A 21,249-nucleotide genomic window follows, 5' to 3' on the forward strand; every position below is an offset into this window, starting at 1 on the left:
AGGTTTTGTTAAAATTAATTCCTTTCTATGAATATTTTTATATAGTTGTGACTTTCCAAGTATGTAAATGTTTTACTTATTCACAAAATAAAAAACAATGGGAAAAAAGTAAATCCAAAAATTGAATGAATACAAACAGAAACAACTGGTACTAAGTATATATCAGGTAACATAACCACACAGAAATAAGAATTCAAGTAAATTTTTACACTCTTAGTAAGATATCTTGTAGGAATAAATACAACTATTAAAAACAAACTTGACTTAGGGTTTATTATTGGTAGTGGTATTGGTGGTGTTAATTTTGAAACTATTTTGTATGTATTATAGGATAGGGCAAATGAGTAATATATTGATGTTGAGAAATGGTATTCTTACCTTGGAGAAGGGAGATATAAATATGGAATGGGGAAAGGTAAAGAAGAATGCTATGGTGGTGAATGTGAATTGGAGATATGGGTGTGAACTCATTTTTTAAAAACTGGTTGTTTCCTGACTCTGCTCATAGGAAGGGCCTGGAAGCAATGATACCCAGTAGCAAAGAACATGTATAAACCCAGTTCTTGCTTTCTAAATACCTCTCCCCACTAAAAGGGATCTAGGCCCCTTTTAAAAAGAAGAGGAAAAAGAGGAAACAATGCTTTTAGAATAACACTAGCTAATAAATAGAAAGAGTGGTGGACATAGAAAATCACCATTTTGTAATCTCTAGTGAAATAATTAACAAGAATTATCAGTGGATGCTAAAATCATTGGGTGAACGGTGTTGGAACAGGATATTTAAATGATCTTAAAAGTATCATCCCACAGTTTACTTATTAATTCCAAAGGGAGAAAATGTGCCTTTATAATGGAGAGATCTAATGGTCACCATCTTAATTAAGTTGTCAAGTGTGGCATTGCCATAATTAATGATTATAATTCTCCTGATGTGATGATACGGGGGAAGGGGGGTAAACAACTTCACTTCTGTGGTATTCTTGCTGAAAATGCAGACTCTAATCATGAAGAAATTGAGATATATATTCAGAATGCCAGGCTCTTCAAAGGATTCAATGTTGTAAAGAACAGAGGCAGCGGGACTGTTTTTTTTTTAATTGCATTCGATCTTTTTTTTTTTAATTAGTTTATTTATTATTTATTTTTGGCTGGGTTGGGTCTGTTGCTGTGCACGGGCTTTCTTTAGTTGCGGCGAGCGGGGGCTACTCTTCCGTTGTGGTGCGTGGGCTTCTCATTGCGGTAGCTTCTCTTGTTGAGCATGGGCTCTAGGCGAGCGGGCTCTAGAGCGCAGGCTCAGTAGTTGTGGCGCACGGGCTTAGTTGCTCCGCAGCATGTGCGATCTTCCCGGACCAGGGCTCGAACCCGTGTTCCTTGTGTTGGCAGGCGGATTCTTAACCTCTGCGCCACCAGGGAAGTCCTGGGATTGTTTTAGACTTGGGAAGACTGAAGAGACATAGCATCCAAATATAATATGTGACTGGATCCCGAGTTTTAGGAAAAGTTGATAGTAAAGAATGTTTTAGGGACTACTGAGGAACTTTGAGTAAGGACTAAATGTTGGGTGGTGTTATTGTTCATTTTCTTAGATGTGGTAATGGTATTGTGGTTAACCATATGAGAGAATGTCTGTTTTGGGGAGACGATTTTGAAGTATTTGAGGGTGAGGAGGCAAACTGATTGTAGTCTATATAGGCAAAAGAGAAGTGTGTATATCATAACATGAAGAAATGAAGAAATGGAATAGGTGTGGCAAGATGTTAGTAGTTGGTGAGCTAGATGGAGGAATATATTGATATTCAGTGTACTCCTCTTTCAATTTTGACACAGGTTTGACATTTTTCAAATTTATTTATTTTTGTTGGGGGGTGGGTTGTAACCCAGACATTCATCTCTAATCAAAATTTAAATATTTAATTACTTTCAGATTTATTGTTGGATTGGTGAAATAGGGTAGCTTTCGTCCACATACCTCCTAATCCTAGTTAAGTGAAGATCAATGTTGCTTATACATCTTAAATCAAGATATACTCTACGTTAGTTATAACTGTTAGAATTCTATTCTGAGGATTCAGATAAGGGACAATTGCAAATTATATTATCCTTTTGAGACTCCTTTCACTAAGTTGAATAGTTAGCTAACATTTGGATTATTGTACTTACCTTCTACATTACTGTGAAGTTTGCATAACTTAATATGTGTAATGCATTTGAACAGGGTCTAGCACAAAGTATCTACATAATAAATACTGCTTCTGCTATTCTTCACATCCTGTTCCTCTAATCAAAGTATTTTGTGGTGGTGAAATACATATTCCTTATAAATGCTTTTATCTAGTTTTGATATTGGGGGTTGCTGGTTTAGTGTTCTTTGGGTGTCAAAAAGGTAGAAGGTTTTGCTTGTGTTTTCCATGTGGGTAGACTTAATTTTTTCAGTGACAGATTATTTTTGATTGTTTGATTTTCAGACTAGCAGAACAGTTTTTGGAGTGGCTAATTAGAGAAATATATATGGTATTTAGAAGTAGTTAAACGAGGAGGAGGAAAACTGTAGCATTGATTAAGGTGGCAGATGTTTTTTAGAAACGGAATTACCTTAGATATAGTTTGTGTTGGTAAAATTAAGCCAGATTTTTATTTAAGCCTCTTGTTTTCATTTTCTGTGCCTAGTATTCTGATGTAAAGAGAAAGTTTAAATAAATCAAGATTACACTATTGCTGTTTGGGGGGAATTTTTTCTATTTTAATTTTCATAGTTTTATTTGCAATTTATTTATTTATTTATGTATTTATTTTTGCGGTACACGGGCCTCTCACTGTTGTGGCCTCTCCCGTTGCAGAGCACAGGCTCCGGACGCACAGGCTCAGCGGCCATGGCTCATGGGCCCAGCCGCTCTGCGGCATGTGGGATCTTCCCAGACCGGGGCACGAACCCGTGTCCCCTGCATCGGCAGGCGGACTCTCAACCACTGCACCACCAGGGAAGCCCTTATTTGCAATTTATATCGTGATGGGTTAATATCCTGAATATCTAAAGAGCTTCTAAAAATAAAGCTCTACAATCCAACAGAAAAATTTGTAAAGATTAGAAACTGACTTTGCCTTTTTCAGAAAAAAATAAATACAAACGGCGCTTAAACATAGAAAGATGCTTAAATCTTGCTCATGATAAGAGATATACAACTTAAGTCATCACCAAGACACCATTTCTCACTATCAATTTGACAAAAACCCAAAAGTTTGAATATATTCTGTTTTGGCAAGATTGTGAAGAAAGAGATACTCTCATACTTTGAAAGGAATGATGCACTGCATAGAATTTAAGTACTGTTGTTTTTTTTAAGCAGATGCACAAATAATTTTTATGTGCAAAGATTAGGTCATTACTGACGTTAATTAGGAAAAATTAATTATCTCACAATAAACTGAAGCATCAAAATAGCCATGACATGCTAAGTCTCATACTACTCTTGTGGGCAAGATGGAGTCATATTGGCTGGACATGGGTTCAGCCATTGGGTACATTTTAGCTGCTTTAATAGCAGAACCATTGGACAGTGATTCTCTTACGTCTCTAGTGTTTTGTACACATTAATTTTTAATCACTGACTTTAATGAATACTTAACATGCTTATGAACTTTAAAGTTAGCATAGGGACTTCCCTGGTTGTCCAGTGGTTAAGAATCTGCCTTCCAATGCAGGGGACACGGGTTCGATCCCTGGTCGGGGACCTCAGATCTCACATGCCGCGGGACAACTAAGCCCGCACACCGCAACTACTGAGCACACGGGCCACAGCTAGAGAGCCCGCATGCCACAACTACGGAGCCCACGCGCTCTGGAGCCCACACGCTGCAACAAGGAGCCTACACTGCAGCGGAGGATCCCACATGCCACAATGAAGATCCCATGTGTTGCACCTGAGACCTGACACAGCCAAAAATAAAATAAATAAATAAATAAAGTTAGCATAAACCAGGAGCGTGTTTCATGCGTTTAGGATGACAGACAAAGAATTGTTAAAGATCTACTTGGGGGCAATTCCCTGGCAGTCCATTGGTTAGGACTCCCTGCCTCCACTGCAGGGGGCACAGGTTTGATCCCTGGTCAGGGAACTAAAATCCCTCATGCCACGTGGTACAGCCTAAATAAATAAATAAATAAATATATATATCTACTTTGGTAATGTATAAAGGAATTAAACATTCCAGTTAAAAAGAGATCATCAAACTGAATTTTTTTTAAAAAACCCTGCTATGTGATGTTTACAAGAGATGAATTAAAAGACAGAAAGTTAAAGAACAGAAAAAGGCATGACATACCATACAAACACTAATAACAAGAAAACTATGTTAGGAAAATTAACATCAGACAAAGCAGCTTAAAGATCAGGAGTGCTGCCAAAGATAAAGAAAGATTCTTCATAACAGTACATCAGGAAGCTATAACAATCCTAAATGTGTATGTAACTTTTATAAAATAGTACACCAACACCAACAATTGCAGAATGTAGATTCTTTTAAGTAAATATTGATCAATCAATGGGATAGATCAAATCCTGGTCCATAAAACGAGTTACATTAAATTCAGAAGGATTGAAATCATATGTGGTATCTTCTCAAACCACAAAGAAATTAAATTTGGAATTAATAAAGATAACTTGAAAAATATACAAATAGTATATTTCTGTTTGCTCAATACAGAAATTGAGCAAACTTACAAAAACACTGATGAATTAAAGAAGAAATCATAGGGGAAATAAGATATTTTTAAATATAATGATCATAAAGTACAACATGTCAAAATTTGTGAGTGGAGCTTAAGCATTGCTTAGTGGAAATTTCATACCTTTAAATACATATATAAGAAAACAAGATTTTTTTTTTTTTTTTTTTTTTTTTTTTGTGGTACGCGGGCCTCTCACTGTTGTGGCCTCTCCCGTTGCGGAGCACAGGCTCCGGACGCGCAGGCTCGGCGGCCATGGCTCACGGGCCCAGCCACTCCGCAGCATGTGGGATCTTCCCGGACCGGGGCAGGAACCCATGTCCCCTGCAGAGGCAGGCGGACTCTCAATCACTGCACCACCAGGGAAGCCCCGAAAACAAGAATATTTTAAAATCAGTGCTCTAAGCTGCCAGCTTATTAAGAAGCTAAAAAAAAAAGGAAAGAAAATTAGCCCGAAAGTACTAGAAGGAAGAAAAAATTTAAAGCAGAAATCAAGGAAATAGAAACAAGTCAAAATATATATATAACATCATCAAAGCCAGGAGCTGGTTCTTGGAAAAATTTCATAAAATTAATGAGCCCCTAGCAAGACTAAACAAGGAAAAAAAGAAGACTCAAATACTGATATCAAGAATGACAGTGTAGGGGCTTCCCTGGTGGCGCAGTGGTTGAGAGTCCGCCTGCCAATGCAGGGGACACGGGTTCGTGCCCCGGTCCGGGAAGATCCCACATGCCGTGGAGTGGCTGGGCCCATGAGCCATGGCCGCTGAGCCTGCGCGTCCAGAGCCTGTGCTCCGCAATGGGAGAGGCCACAACAGTGAGAGGCCTGCGTATTGCAAAAAAAAAAAAAAAAAAAAAAAAAAAAGAATGAAAGTGTAGGCATCACTATAGATCCTAAAAGGATAGTATGAAGATATTGTGAACAACTTTATGTCAACAGATTTGACATCTCAGATGAAATAGACAAATTCCTTGAAAATACAACTTTCCTAAACCAACACAAGAGGAAGTACAATCTCAGTATCACCCTGTTAAAGAGGTTGAAACTAATTTAAAATCTTCTGTAAAGAAAATTCTAGACTATTTGCTTTACTGATAAATTCTACCATTTAGGGAAGAAATAATTTTACCAATCTTACACAAACTCTTTGAGAGAATAAAGGAAGAACACTTCCTAACCAGATAACCAAGGCAAGCTGAGATACCAAAACCTAAATGGTATCTAAATGAAACCAATACAAGAAAATAAAATTGCAGCTAATTTCCCTGAACATATAATGTAAAAATCCTTAACATAGTATTAGCAGTGGAAGCCAGCAGTTCATAAAAAGGATATTACATAATGACATCTCAGGAATGCAAAGATGTTTTAACATTTGAAAATCGTTGGTAATTTACCACATTAACAGAATAAAGGAGAAAAACTGCAATCCCAAGAGATACAGAACAGGCATTTGGTAAAATTCAATACCCATTTATCAACAACTAAGGAATAGGAGGGAATTTCCTAATCTGATCAGTGAAATGAAAAGCTTACACACATAATGGTGGGATAATGAATGCTTTTCCCTTGAGGTAAGGAATAAAGCGAAAGAATTGTCTTATTTCATGTAGTGTTGTTCTAGAGGTCCTAGTCAGTCCAGTGAGGCAAGAAAAAAATAAATAAAAGATTTAGAGATTGGAAAGGCAGAACTAAAAATGTCATTATTTGAAGGTGACATGATTGTGTATGTAGAAAATGCAAAGGAATATTCAAGCTACTGGAATGAATAAGTGAATTTAGCATGGTAAGGGAATACATGGTAAATATACAAAAATCAACTGTATTTTTGTATTCAGAACAGACAATTTGGTAAGCTATGGCCTGTGGACCAAATCCCACCAGCCTCCTGTTTTACTGGAATATAGCCATACCCATTTATTTACATGTGGTCTGTGGCTACTTTTACACTACAAGGGCAGAGTTGTATAGTTATAACAGAGAGCATATGGCCTGAAAAGCCTAGAATATTTTATTTACCATCTGGCTACTTATAGATAAAGTTTGCTGATCTAGAACAAATTATTGGTAAATGAAATATAAAATGCAACACAGCTTACAATAGCACCAATAACATCAGATACCCAGGAATGAATGTAACAAAAGATAGCATTTTAAAATCTCTATGTGTTTCTCAGTGGAGGGGAGTTCATTTTAACCCCCTCCCTCAGGGGACATTTGGTAATGCCTGGAGACATTTTTGTTTGTCACAACTGGGCGATACTACTAGCATCTAATGGGTAGAGGCCAGGGATGCTACTTAACATCCTACAATGCATGGGACAATCCCTCACAACAAAAAATTATCTGGCCCAACACGTCAGTAGTGCTGAAGTTGAGAAAACTCTGCTCTACAATAAAAATCACAAAACACTGCTGAGAGAATTTAGAGATCTAAATAAATGGAGAGTTAATCCATGCTTATGGGTTAGAATATTCAATATTATTTTTATGATGACACTTTCCCCAGAATTGGTTTACAGGTTGAACACAATCCTGATCAAAATCCCATCACACTTTAAAAATAGAAATTGACATGCTGATTCTAATATTTGTATGGAAATACAAAATCTGTAATAGCCAAACTACTCTTGAAGAAAGAGGAAGTTTGAGTTATACACCCAATTTCAAGATTCAGAGCAGGGAATTATTGATATAAGAATACATCGGGCCTCCCTGGTGGCGCAGTGGTTGAGAGTCCGCCTGCCGATGCAGGGGATACGGGTTCGTGCCCCGGTCTGGGAGGATCCCATATGCCGCGGAGCGGCTGGGCCCGTGAGCCATGGCCGCTGGGCCTGCGCATCCGGAGCCTGTGCTCCGCAACGGGAGAGGCCACAACAGTGAGAGGCCCGCATACCGCAAAAAGAAAAAAAAAAAAAAAAAGAATACATAAATAGGGCTCCCCTGGTGGCGCAGTGGTTGAGAGTCCGCTTGCCGATGCAGGGGACACGGGTTCGTGCCCCGGTCCAGGAAGGTCTCACATGCTGCGGAGCGGCTGGGCCCGTGAGCCATGGCTGCTGAGCCTGCGCGTCCGGAGCCTGTGCTCCCCAACGGGAAAGGCCACAACAGTGAGAGGCCTGCGTACCGCTAAAAAAAAAAAAAAGAAAAAAAGAAAAGAATACACAAATATACCAGGGTAAAGAATAGAGAGTACAGAAATAGACCTACTTAAATGCTGATTTAAAACAAAGATGCCAGTGCAGTTCAATGGAGACGGGGAAATCTTTTTTTTGTGTGTGTGAATGATGATTATAAATTTCACTTTTATTTGCCTGTGGATAGAAGGGGAAATCTTTTTAACAAATGATCTTGCAGCAGCTGGATATCTATTTGGAAAAAATTAACAATGACCCCTGTCTCACACTATACATAAAAAATAATTTGAGGTAAATCAATAGCAGCAATGGTATGAGGGAGGTGGGTGTAGTATGACCGGGAACTCAGAAAAGAGACGGAGGATATAGAAGAGTTTGCTCATGGGGTTGGGTGGCGGGGGGGAGGCAGGCGCAAGCAGTGGGAGGTTGAGTCAGAGCAGGATGGAGGTTGAATACACATCATCAGAGTGGTTTATGTCTTGGTCATTACCCAGAAATACTAGGGATAATGGGATAGACTCAGCATCCCACAGAATTATTGAGAGCAGTAGTCTCAACATTTCTGGGGATGTTGTGGGAGGTTATGTTAGACCCCTCCTTAGCTGGCTGGGACTGCAGCCTGAATGAATTACACCTCTAAAGGAGTCCCATTCGTTCTTATTGTCTGAGGTACTTTGCTGAGTTCTGATGCCCCGTTTTAAAAGAGATATGAACAACTAGAATTCATTAAATTAGGAGAAGTCAAAAGAGGCAAGGCTTAAAGAGCATGTGAAGGTGAGTAATTGTTGAAGGAACTAGAGTTGCTTAGCTTGGAGATTAGAAGATGTGAGGAACATGATCATAATCTTCAAGTAATTTAAAAGCAGATAGTTAAACTTCTGTTGTGGAATAGAGAGGTGTAAATGAGTAATGAGAAAAAAGGTAGGCAGATAAGGGGGAGGACCTTATAAACTAAGGTAAATAGTTTGAACTTTTTTCTTGAGGGCAGTGGAAAGCCATCAGAGAGTCCTAAGCACTGTAGTGATGTGATTATTTTTGTTTCATAAAAGATTATTCTCAGTACCACTTTTATATTGGATTTAGAGGTGGGGGAAGAGGGGCTATTGAAACAGTTCCTGCTAGAGAAAACCTATGTAGATTAAATATTAAGAAGAGAGCACAGCATATGGAAAGTGATTGATCCATAAATTCTGAAGAAATGTAGAAAAGAAGATTGACATAACCTAGTATAGCAAAGGTCCTTTCGAGGGATTTTGTTCCTCATATTACCAGAACTTTTTGTGGTTGCTTTAGGCAGAATGCAGCCCCACAATACTGTACTGAGGGGAGGCATTAAAATGGACTGGAGTCCATTGTCCACTGCTTTGGAAATGCTGGAAAAGCTCTTCATAGACCTGTCTGCTTATTTGGCTATTTGTGCAGATACTTGGTGTTAAGATAATTGAACCTTAATGTTGGTGTTGAATGTACCATTTCTGCTACTTCTCTATCTGATGTACATCCTTGCTGTCTCATCTGTATAACTGTCCAGGAGAGTATTGCATATGTTAAAAAAAATTGTTTGCATCCAAAGATGCTGGAGTATATATGGGCTTGCTTTTCATATATTGTCAAAAATTTCTCAAATTATTTTTTGATTCAGTTTCATTAATTTCCAGTATTATTAATTTACACAGGTGCTACGGGAGGGACAATTATCATTAAAATGCTGTGTTACTTTATATAATTGAAAGGTTTAAAATTAAAAAAAATTTTTTTTGTCATTCAAAAAAATTTTCTTAAAGCTGGAAGCTCCTTGACATCCTTTGGAACAGAAGCATCAAACAGCGGTGCCCTATCCCAAAGTAGTGCAGTTGGTTCTGCCTTTACACAGGATACAAGATCTCTAAAAACACAGTTATCTCAAGGTAAGCTGTTTTTTCCTTCAAAATTTTCCATTCTAAATTTCTATAGATAGTAGCCTTTCTCTGAATGTAAGAGCTTTTGCAGCTTGTAACTCACATGTATAATTTCTACTTAGTTCTTTAAAAAAAATTTTTAATCGTTGTTCAATAAGTACATTATTGAATGACTTCCACTGTTCAGACTTTTTATAGTCCTAGATCATAAAACTGAAATGGTGAACACTGTCTAAGTTTGACTTTTTTTTTTTTTTTACAAAGCAATTATATTACTTGTATATAATACTTAAATATTACTGGTCAATCTCAGACTCACCACTGAGGATGAACTATCCTTGATGAATTTGAAATAGTAGCTGAGGAAACAAACTATTCACTATGCTGTTGCATCTTTCCTAGCATCCTCATAGAATCTAGAGCAGTGGCTCTCAGTGTGGACCACTCACAATCAAATCATCTGATCTGGAATTCTTCTTAAAAATGTAGATCCTGAGAACTGCTACATCAGAATCCCTGGAGCTTGGAGATCTGCATTTTAATAAGCTTAAAGGATCCTGTTTCATTTCTTTAATTCTGTTTTTCCACCAACCAGTCTCATAACCTTCAGTGGTCCCAGGATTCTTTATCTGCTGCTAAAGTGGGTGAAACTGGCCCATTGCTTTCTATGGATGTTTACTTTTAAATAAAACAATGTAAAGTCATTTCAGAAAGATGCTATTATGATCAGGACAGTATTTTTTAAAGCACTTAAGGGTAAAATCAAGCCAATGCTAAACATAATCCTGTGTATCTCACTTTAGATATTTTGAAATAGTTGTAGTTACTTTTATTCATATTGATTTAAAAAAACTTAATTTTTAATTTTTTAACATTCTAAAGATTTTTTGTAGGTAAATCAGAAATACACTAAGTGCACTGTATAGCACGGGAAGCTATATTCAATATCCTGTGATAAACCATAATGGAAAAGAATATGAAAAAGAATGTATATATATATATATAATATATATGTGTGTATATATATATGTATAACTGAATCAGTTTGCTGTACAGTAGAAATTAATACAACTTTGTAAATCAACTATACTTCAATAAATTTTTTAAAAAAGAAATACACTAAGCATAGGACGAAAATAAAAATACCTATAATCTCACCACCCAGAAATAACAAATATTTACATCCAGACTTTCATCTAGGTTAACATAAGTGTATATTTGTGTGTGTATGTATTGGTTTGTTAATTTTTTTAAAGATTTCCTTCTTAGAGAAGATATTTAATCTTTTTAAGCTTTAGTTTTCCATACTATAAAACAGGACTTTACTGATAAACCAACAGACTTATTGTAAGGGCTAAATTTTTTTTTAATGTATGCAGTGCCCTTAACATAATGCCTGACACATAGAGCGTGCTCAGTAGACGTTAGCTATCTTAATTAATAACCAACATTAACCTTAATATTGAAGCACCAGAAGGATTCTTATTAAAATCATAAGTAAGGATTCCCTTTCTCATTGCTACTCAGCATTGTTCTGGAATTTTTAGCTATGTCAGGAATACATGAAAAAGAAATAAGTATGAATATTAGAATAGCATTATTTGCCAATGCTGACTTCCTACTTGGAATTGAGAATTCACTGAAAAACTAGAACTAATATGAGACCTAAATTAGATAGAGGTAAAATGTAGAGAATAAGTATAAAAATCAGTAGATGCCCTAGGGCTTCCCCCATGGCTCAGTGGTTTAAGAATCTGCCTGCCAGTGCAGGGGACAACAGGTTCGAGCCCTGGTCGAGGAAGATCCCACATGCCGCAGAGCAGCTAAGCCCATGAGCTACAACTACTGAGCCTGTGCTGTAGAGCCCATGAGCCACAACTGCTGAGCCCGCATGCTACAACTATTGAAGCCCATGTGCCTAGAGCCCGTGCTCAGCAGTAAGAGAAGCCACAACAATGAGAAGCCTGTGCACTGCAGCGAAGAGTAGCCCCTGCTCACTGCAACTAGAGAAAGCCTATGCACAGCAGTGAAGACCCAATGCAGCCAAAAATTAAATAAATAAATAAAAAAATAGATGTCCTAAAACCTAACCCACTGATTACCAATGGGGATAAAAGAAGATGTTCGCAATGATGCGAAATAGAAATTATATATAAAATACATAATAAGAAATATGGCTAGCCTCTATTATGAAAGATACAAAATATAATAGAGGGACATAAAAGAAGTTACATGTAATCAAAGAAACATATCTTATTCCTAGATAAAAAGATTTAGTATTAGGAAGACTTTATTTCTCATAATAATTAAATTTACTGTACTTTCAATAAATCTACATGGAATAGTAAGAGAACCTAATAAAACAGATACACAGACTATCTTAAAAATAAGCATGTAGGGCTTCCCTGGTGGCGCAGTGGTTGAGAGTCCGCCTGCTGATGCAGGGGACACCAGTTCGTGCCCCGGTCCGGGAAGATCCCACATGCCGCGGAGCGGCTGGGTCCGTGAGCCATGGCCGCTGAGCCTGCGCGTCTGGAGCCTGTGCTCCGCAACAGGAGAGGCCACAACAGTGAGAGGCCCTCGTAACCCCCGGACACACACACACACCACACACACACACACACGGAATAAATAAGCATGCAGGGCTTCCCTGGTGGCGCAGTGGTTGAGAGTCCGCCTGCCAATGCAGGGGACACGGGTTCATGCCCCGGTCCGGGAAGATCCCACATGCCACGGAGCGGCTGGGTCCGTGAGCCGTGGCCGCTGAGCCTGCGCGTCCGGAGCCTGTGCTCCGCAACGGGAGAGGCCACAACAGTGAGAGGCCCGCGTACCGCACACACACACAAAATAAATAAATAAGCATGTAGGGCTCCCCTGGTGGCGCAGTGGTTGAGAGTCCGCCTGCCGATGCAGGGTCACAGGTTCGTGTCCCGGTCCGGGAAGATCCCACATGCCCTGGAGCGGCTGGGCCCGTGAGCCATGGCCGCTGAGCCTGCACGTCCGGAGCCTGTGCTCCGCAACGGGAGAGGCCACAACAGTGAGAGGCCCGCATACCACACACACACACAAAAAAAAAGCATGCAAGTATACCTAGATATGTTTTAAAAATAAAAGTAATGAGATAGGGCTTACCTCCTTAATAAAGTATACATAAAATAAAGCAGTACAGGAATAAGTTTAGAGATGAATAGAGCAAAAGTCAGAAATAGATCCAAGTATAAATAAGTAATTCGTATATGATAAAGATACTATTTTTAAGTTAGTAGAGAAAGACTACTAAATGACCCATCCAATAAATGATGTTGTGAACAGACAACTGCCTGATCACTTGGAAAAGTAACTCTAGAATCCTTCCCTCATACTTAAGACTAAAATAATAGATTAAAATGTTTTTTAAAAATTTAATTACATATTTATTAGAAGAAAGAGGTATGTTTAAATAAAACAATGGGAGAGAAGGCCTGGTAATCTGCATTTTAATTTCACCAACTAAAAATTTTGAAGTTTATAAAATTTTAACACCTAGAATTTTCTTGTAACTGTAAGAATAAAAATGTGAAGATAACTCGAGGAGGGCTTTTGAGTTTATTCCTAATATGTCCAATATCACCTGTATTTCCCTATTTATAACAAAATTGCCATCATGATGTAGTACTAGACTTTAATTACAAAGGTTTTTAAAATACAGGGACTTACGTGTGGCTAAGGCTCCATGCTCCCAATTCAGGGGGCCCAGGTTCGATCCCTGGTCAGGGAACTAGATCCCACATATCGCAACTAAAAGATCCCGCATGCTGTAACTAAGACCCAGTGCAGCCAAATAAATAAATATTAAAAAAAAAATACACAGCAGTGAGTTATTACTTATTGTGATTGCCCTATCACTTGCAGTTCTGTAATATTGTGAGTCACAGGATCTTAAAGAAAAGCCTTAATGAAGTAAAGTTTTGTAAGTTTATAAGATCATTTAATGTACTATTATAAAATTACCTAAACAATAGGCTTTTCCAAAAACTTAACACTTGTTTGACAAATAAATCTGTTTATAAGGTGATAAGTGATTACAAAATGTTTTCTCTTAGACCAAAACTTATATAAACCACCATGATTTCCCATTATAATCAGTGGGAATATTACAGTGTTTCTATTAATGGCAGAGTAAACTTTGTCATTAATGCTGGAAATGGTGACACACATTTGTAACTGCATACTTTAGTTAACCATATATTTGGGAAGTATTACTAAGAAACAGTCCCTGAAGCACCTGGTGCACAACAACCAATGTGCTGTCAGTACTCACGAGTTCCCCAGTTTGGAGCCTGTGCAGATAGCACAGGTGGGTAGTAACATTTGCAGCATATTTGGGAATTTTTTTTTTTTTTACATAAAATGAGGACAATTTTTTAAAGCAAAACCTATTTTGGTGCAATATCATGGGATGTGAGAGCATCTTGAGCAGAGATTCATGGCAAACATTAGAGACAAAAAGCGTGATGGGAGCACCCAGTGTTACATTCTTCTGTTCATACTGTGACCAGGCGCTGACCTCATGAAAGAAAAAATGGCATTTGTAAGTACAAAACCCATATTAAGCAAAAATTTGCCAAGTGATCATTCAAACAGCAAAGGGTGAGTATGGCTACTGTGTAATTATCTGAAGGGTTTATTTGTTGCTGGCCTTTTAGTATTGATGTTTAATTACCCAGGACTCTAAGGAATCGAAGAACTTCACCTGACTTTCTAGTTCTTTACTTCCTTTATAATAGAAATTTAATGCAGATAATACTTATAGATATAAGGGTATCACTTTAGACATATCTCCAGAACGTACTAAAAAAGTTAGGACTTCCTGGTGGCACAGTGGTTAAGAATCCGCCTGCCAATGCAGGGGACGTGGGTTCAGTCCCTGGTCTGGGAAGATCCCACATGCCTCGGAGCACCTAAGCCCGTGTGCCACAACTACGGAGCCTGTGCTCTAGAGCCAAGAGCCACAACTGCTGAAGCCTGCGCGCCTAGAGCCTGTGCTCTGCAGCAAGAGAAGCCACTGCAATGAGAAGACTGTGCATCACAAGGAAGAGCAGCCCCCGCTCTCCGCAACTAGAGAAAGCCCACACGCAGCAAGGAAGACCCAACACAGCCAAAAATAAATTTTAAAAAAAGTTAAAGCCTCTAGAAATAATGGCTGAAGTCTCAATGTAATCTGGTGGTTGTGGTTATTGGGGAAAGCCTACATCTGACCTGCCTAAATTATCTTTGATAATATTCCTGGGGGATTTTGTACCAGAGTTTTTTTGTTTGTTTGTTTTGGGGTTTATTTTATTTTACTGATCAAGTGACCAGCCCACTAAAGATAAACAGTTTTAAACTCTGGTCTAACGAGTAGATGGATTCAAATTGTGCTGCGGATTTGAATTGGTAGAAGTAAAACTCTAGACCTTTTTATAGGGTCTAGGTTATTTTGAAACCCCCAGAGGATAGGGATAGTTTCTTATCTTTTGGTTACGTTTCAGGTCGTTCAAGCCCTCAGTTAGACCCTTTGAGAAAAAGCCCAACCATGGAACAAGCAGTGCAGACAGCCTCGGCCCACTTACCTGCTCCGGCACCTGTTGGGAGAAGGAGCCCTGTATCATCAACCAGGCCTTTACCATCAACCAGCCAAAAAGCAATAGAGAATCAAGAGCACAGGCGAGGTAGAACTTTAGCTATTTACTGTTTCTTAATTGACTGGTCAACATCTTCCATTCAACTTACTTGCATTAAAAACATTTACTCTATGTAAATGATCCTAGAAAGTTTAAACTGAACTTGATAGAATGTTCAGTCTCTCAAATTTGACTCAAAGTAGTGATGGTGGTGGGGATATATAGATTTTTGGTTTTGTTCTGGGTTTGTTTGTTTTTCCATTTCTAACTTTCCAGAAGTTTTTGACTATGTGTCCTAAGTTAACTGTCACTTTCTATGTTTTCTATAGCTGAAGTACACAAGGTTTCAAGACCAGAAAATGAGCAACTCAGAAATGACAGCAAGAGACAAATAGGTAAGTTGTTACTTGGATCTGAAAGCCTTATCCTATGCTTTTCAATAGAGGGAACATTTGAAATGTATGATGCATAATTACTATAAAAAATGAATAGCAAGGGTTGGTGACTATAAAGGAGTAGCACAGGGGAGTTTCATTATGGTAACAGAACAGTTCTTTATCTTATGGTGGGGGTACTGTGGATCTGTATATGTAGCAAAATGTCATAGAACTGTACATAAAGACATACCAAAAAATGAGAACATCCAAAACTGTTGAAATCTGAATGTGAGATCTGTAGTATAGTTAATTATATTGTGCCAGTGTCCTGGTTTTTCCCGGTTTTTGATAATGTATAATAGATAATCAAGATGTTGCTGTTGGAGGGGAAGCTGGGTGATAGGCACATAGGACCACTCTACTTTTATTTCAATTTTTTTTAACCTAATTATTTCAAAAGATTTTTTTTTAATCATTACGTGTCTAGAATAAACCCTACTTGATGGTAGGCAGTTGTCTATTGATATATTCTTGAATGTTATCTGCAAGTAGGACTTGTATATTTATATTTACATTGTTTTATGGCTTTCTCTTTTGTACTATGTTTTGTATTTTTTTATGTTTTTGTGTCAGTTTCATGTTAGCATTATAAAATTGTTTTCTATGCTTTTAAGAATGGAATTGGGAGTTCCCTGGTGGCCTAATGGTTAGGACTCAGTGCTTTCACTGCCACGGCCTGGGTTCAATCCCTGATCAGGGAACTAAAATCCTGCAAGCCGCGTGGCATGGCCAAAAGAAAAAAAAGAATGGAATTATCGGGAACTATAGTCAATATCCTGTAATATATCATATGGAAAAGAATATGAAAAAGAATATATATAACTGAATCACTTTGCTGTACAACAGAAGTTAACACAATATTGTAAATCAACTATACTTCAATAAAATAAAATTTTTAAAAAAGAATGGAATTATCTGTACCTTAAAAATTGAGAAGTTTTCTCATTAAAATTAAGCTCTGGGCTCCTTTTTTTTTTTGAAGTAATTATTCAAGAACTTTAACTTTCTTTCATTATTATTGATTTAATATGATTGTATACTTTCTTTATCTGTTTTGTAATCTATGACATTTACCCCAAATCCATCCATTTTATTATTTTTAAATTTATTAGCAGAGAATAAATTATAATTATAAACTCTTCCAAATTAAAAATTAAAAGCAGTGGGTGATCTCCTTAATTACATAATAATTGGAAGATGATCTTTCACTTAATTTTAGAAAGCTAGATACAATTTTAAACGTATAAACACTTTATTCTGTACATTTTTATATGTTTATGTTTTTATTTGTTGTTTTTTGATGTGGACCATCTTTTTTAAAGTCTTTATTGAATTTGTTACAATATTGCTTCTGTTTTATGTCTTGGTTTTTTTGGCCGTGAGGCATGTGGGATCTTAGCTCCCCAACCAGGGATTGAACCCGAACCCCCTGCACTGGAAGGCAAAGTCTTAACCACTGGACCACCAGGGAAGTCCCTATATGTATTTTTATTTGTGCTGTGTGCCATAGAATTACAGAGATTTTGGTTTGGTTTACTATGTTTCACTTTTTTTTAATTTGAAAAAAGAACCCCTCTCTTCTCAAGATAAAATAATTGCCATGCTTCCATCTTTCAAAAATTGTGTAACGGGCTTCCCTGGTGGCGCAGTGGTTGAGAGTCCGCCTGCCGATGCAGGGGACACGGGTTCGTGCCCCAGTCTGGGAAGATCCCACATGCCGCGGAGTGGCTGGGCCCGTGAGCCATGGCCACTGAGCCTGCGCGTCCGGAGCCTGTGCTCCACAACGGGAGAGGCCACAACAGTGAGAGACCCGCGTACCGCAAAAAAAAAAAAAAAAAAAAAAAAAAAAAATTGTGTAAAGTAGTGCTCGCTTTGGCAGCACATATACTAAAATTGGAACTATACGGAGAAGGTTAGCGTGGCTCCTGCACAAGGATAACATGCAAATTCGTGAAGTGCTACATATTTTAATATAAAAAGAATATATGTATGTGTGTGTGTGGTGTGTGTGGTGTGTGTGTGTGTGTGTGCGTGTGTGTCTATCTATCTGAATCACTTTGCTGTACACCAGAAACTAATACAACATTGTAAATCAACTATACTTCAATTTAAAAAATAAATAAAATATAAATCATGTAAAGCAATAAATAAAAGTATCTCTCACTGCCCTTCAAAATTTAAGACAGAAATACTGTGCTGTACTTTCTGGCTTTTGGCCAAGACATTTTCAGTAGTAGAGTTGAATGTTTAAACATCCTGCTTGTCTAGATTTAAGTGTCTGGATATACTGCTGTGGGTTTTTGTGGTTTGTTTTCTCAAACTTAGTTTGCCAAATTTTAGTGAACAGTGAGCACAAACCTGTCTATTACTCTATAGTCACTTCTGATCTTTATCAGTATGTGTTAAACATTTCACATAATTATAATCATTGAATTCATAGTGCTTTGTGCTCTATATTTTTCTGTTAACCGACATCAAATACTATTCCATGTTTCTCTTTAATTTTTTTTCTTCTTAACTGTTCCTCTTGTGTTGGATATGTGGGTTCTCAAGTTTTCACTATAATTTATGCTACTTTGGTATTGCTTTATCATACCTCATAAATCTTGTTATTGTATTAAATTGTAGAGAAAAAATAGATATAGGAAGACTTGAAAAATATGGAGCCATTTAGAGGGAGACAGTAAAGGTGAAGCAGGAAGTGGTTGGAGTGGTTGAGACCATGTACGTCTTTTCTTTTTTAAAAAATATATAAATTTATTTATTTATTTATTTATTTTTGGCTGCTTTGGGTCTTCATGGCTGCACGCGGGCTTTCTCTAGTTGCAGTGAGCGGGGGCTGCTCTTCATTGCTGTTCATGGGTTTCTTATTGTGGTGGCTTCTCTTGTTGTGGAGCACGGGCTCTAGGCGCGCGGGCTTTAGTAGTTGTGGCACACGGGCTCAGTAGTTGTGGCTCGTGGGCTCTAGAGCGCAGGCTCAGTAGTTGTGGCTCACAGGCTTGGTTCTCCGCGGCATGTGGGATCTTCCCGGACCAGGGATAGAACCCGTGTCCCCTGCATTGGCAGGCAGATTCTTAACCACTGCGCCACCAGGGAAGTCCGAGACCATGTACTTCTTGTCTTTTGTGTTATCTTTCAGTTTGTGCTGATAAATGTTCATCTGTTTTTCTCACTATAAATCTTGATTTCTATGATCTTTCCATAAAAGTCTTCCTAAATTTTGAGAACCCAATGTATATTTGACGTTTTGTAGGTATTAGGGATATAAGCAGAACAAAGTAATTTAGTACAGAAGTCTCCCAAATTGTTTGGTTGTATACTGTATCAGTAGCATGTATGAGTGTAAACCCCATAGATATAAATTTCATGTGTGCCATTTATAAATTTCATGTTTATAAATTTTATATGTGCTCTTCTCAGTCTATTACGTATTAAATGTTTGTGAAACTTCATTTTTTTATATTAAAAAATACAAATATAGTCATGTGTATAGAGACTTGTAAGCGTTTCTCTTGTTGACCATAAAGACCACAATAATAGCTTCTGCTCTAAACCAGCTTGTTCTTTCTTTATTAATATAGTTCCAGGTGCTCCTTCAGCTCCAAGGAGAGGGCGTGGGGGTCATCGAGGTGGCAGGGGAAGATTTGGTATTCGACGAGATGGTCCAATGAAATTTGAGAAAGACTTTGACTTTGAAAGTGCAAATGCACAATTTAACAAGGAGGAAATCGACAGAGAGTTTCATAATAAACTTAAATTGAAAGGTGAGTTTTTATTTTTCTATTCAAAAAATACTCTTATTTGACTTGTGAATTATGGATGTTTAGTACAAGTCTTGACTTTTATGGTATGTGCTTGTTTTTCATTAGAAGATAAACTTGAGAAACAGGAGAAGCCTGTAAATGGTGAAGATAAAGGAGACTCAGGCGTTGATACCCAAAACAGTGAAGGAAATGCAGATGAAGAAGATCCACTTGGACCTAACTGCTATTATGACAAAACTAAATCTTTCTTTGATAATATTTCTTGTGATGATAATAGGTACAGTCTTTTAAGCTGCTCTTATGCTCTTAGGAGGTTGAAGTGTGAAATGATTTCTTATAAATTCACAAAGTTTAATGAATACTTAAAAATATCTAGGGACTGCCCTGGCAGTCCAGTGGTTAAAAATCCGCACTTCCAATGCAGGGGGCCACGGGTTCAATCCCTGGTCGGGGAACCAAGATCCCGTATGCTGCGTGGTGTGGCCCAAAAAAAAAAAATCTAATGACTACAATTGTTTAATGATTTATTTTGCTAAAAGAAAATAATTTATACTAAAATTTTAAATGATATTACTCTTTGAGAAAAATAAATAATCATATACTTTTGTTTGGGGATGCATTCACATTTGAAAATTAGTAATTAAAAAAGAGGCATTCATCTAACACCTAAACACCTTTTACTTTACCCCTCTACAATGTAGTTCAGATGAAGTTTGCTGATACAGTAAAACTCTGCTATATTGCAGTAAATGTGGATCCAGAAAACTGGTTAATTAAAGGATCCAACGTAACAAACTAAGAGTTGCAGGGTTTCTGCTGCCTGATCCTAATTGTCCTCCTGGCTGCAGTTTGGTGCCACCTGGTGGCAGTTTTCTACTTCACTTTAAACGTGGATGGGGATGATTCTGAATCCTCTGATTGTCTGGGCTGTGGGCCAGCAGCAGCAATTCACACGCTTCAGGCGTCAGGTTCAGAGGTTGGGCCAGGAGCATGCTAGGAACTCAGGGATCTATCCTCCATCTCCTCACATCCTGAGACAGAATTTCCTTTCCTGGCTTTGCCCTTTCTTCCTTTGGGGCTGATTGGAGGGTAGAGTCAATTGCCAATCCCATTTATTGGGGCTGTTGTCAGTTTCTTTGTATTATCAACTGCATTTGCAAGAAACTTAATACCAGTCATATTTTCACATGAATTATAGGAACATATTGCCATGGACAGCTTGTGATGACTTAGATAAGGTGCTTATTTTATTTGATTCTTAGGAATTGCTTAGCCTTAATTTGGGAATCAGTGCTGCATAGTTTTGCTGGAAAATGTTCTTTAAAACTTGATACACTAAAGATTATTTGTTCTCATAATAGAGAACGGAGACCAACCTGGGCTGAAGAAAGAAGATTAAATGCAGAAACATTTGGAATCCCACTTCGTCCAAACCGTGGCCGTGGAGGGTACAGAGGCAGGGGAGGTCTTGGCTTCCGTGGTGGCCGAGGACGTGGTAGTGGCCGAGGTGGTAACTTTGCCACTCCTCGAGGATTTCGTGGTGGATTCAGAGGAGGTCGTGGGGGCAGGGAGTTTGCAGATTTCGAATATAGGGTAAGTAGTATTACGTGCTTTGGGGTTGGCTTGCAGTTGTATGAAATTCAAAATGTT

The 21,249-nt window shown here is 38.0% G+C and overlaps 1 protein-coding gene across 4 annotated transcripts in view; it reads left to right on the forward strand.

The window, feature by feature from the left end:
• LSM14A (LSM14A mRNA processing body assembly factor) overlaps positions 1-21,249 on the forward strand; it is a 54,808-nt gene that overhangs the window by 20,425 nt on the left and 13,134 nt on the right. For all 4 annotated transcript variants that reach the window (XM_081216914.1, XM_081216915.1, XM_081216916.1 and 1 more), the window contains exons 4-9: positions 9,643-9,765; positions 15,267-15,446; positions 15,728-15,793; positions 19,417-19,599; positions 19,705-19,876; positions 20,961-21,192. In XM_081216914.1, coding sequence (XP_081073040.1) covers positions 9,643-9,765; positions 15,267-15,446; positions 15,728-15,793; positions 19,417-19,599; positions 19,705-19,876; positions 20,961-21,192 — 956 coding nt within the window. The remainder of the gene's footprint in view (positions 1-9,642; positions 9,766-15,266; positions 15,447-15,727; positions 15,794-19,416; positions 19,600-19,704; positions 19,877-20,960; positions 21,193-21,249) is intronic.

This window comes from Mesoplodon bidens (genome assembly GCF_964165515.1).
Source record: "Mesoplodon bidens genome assembly, chromosome: 18".
NCBI classification, from domain to species: Eukaryota; Metazoa; Chordata; class Mammalia; order Artiodactyla; family Ziphiidae; genus Mesoplodon; species Mesoplodon bidens.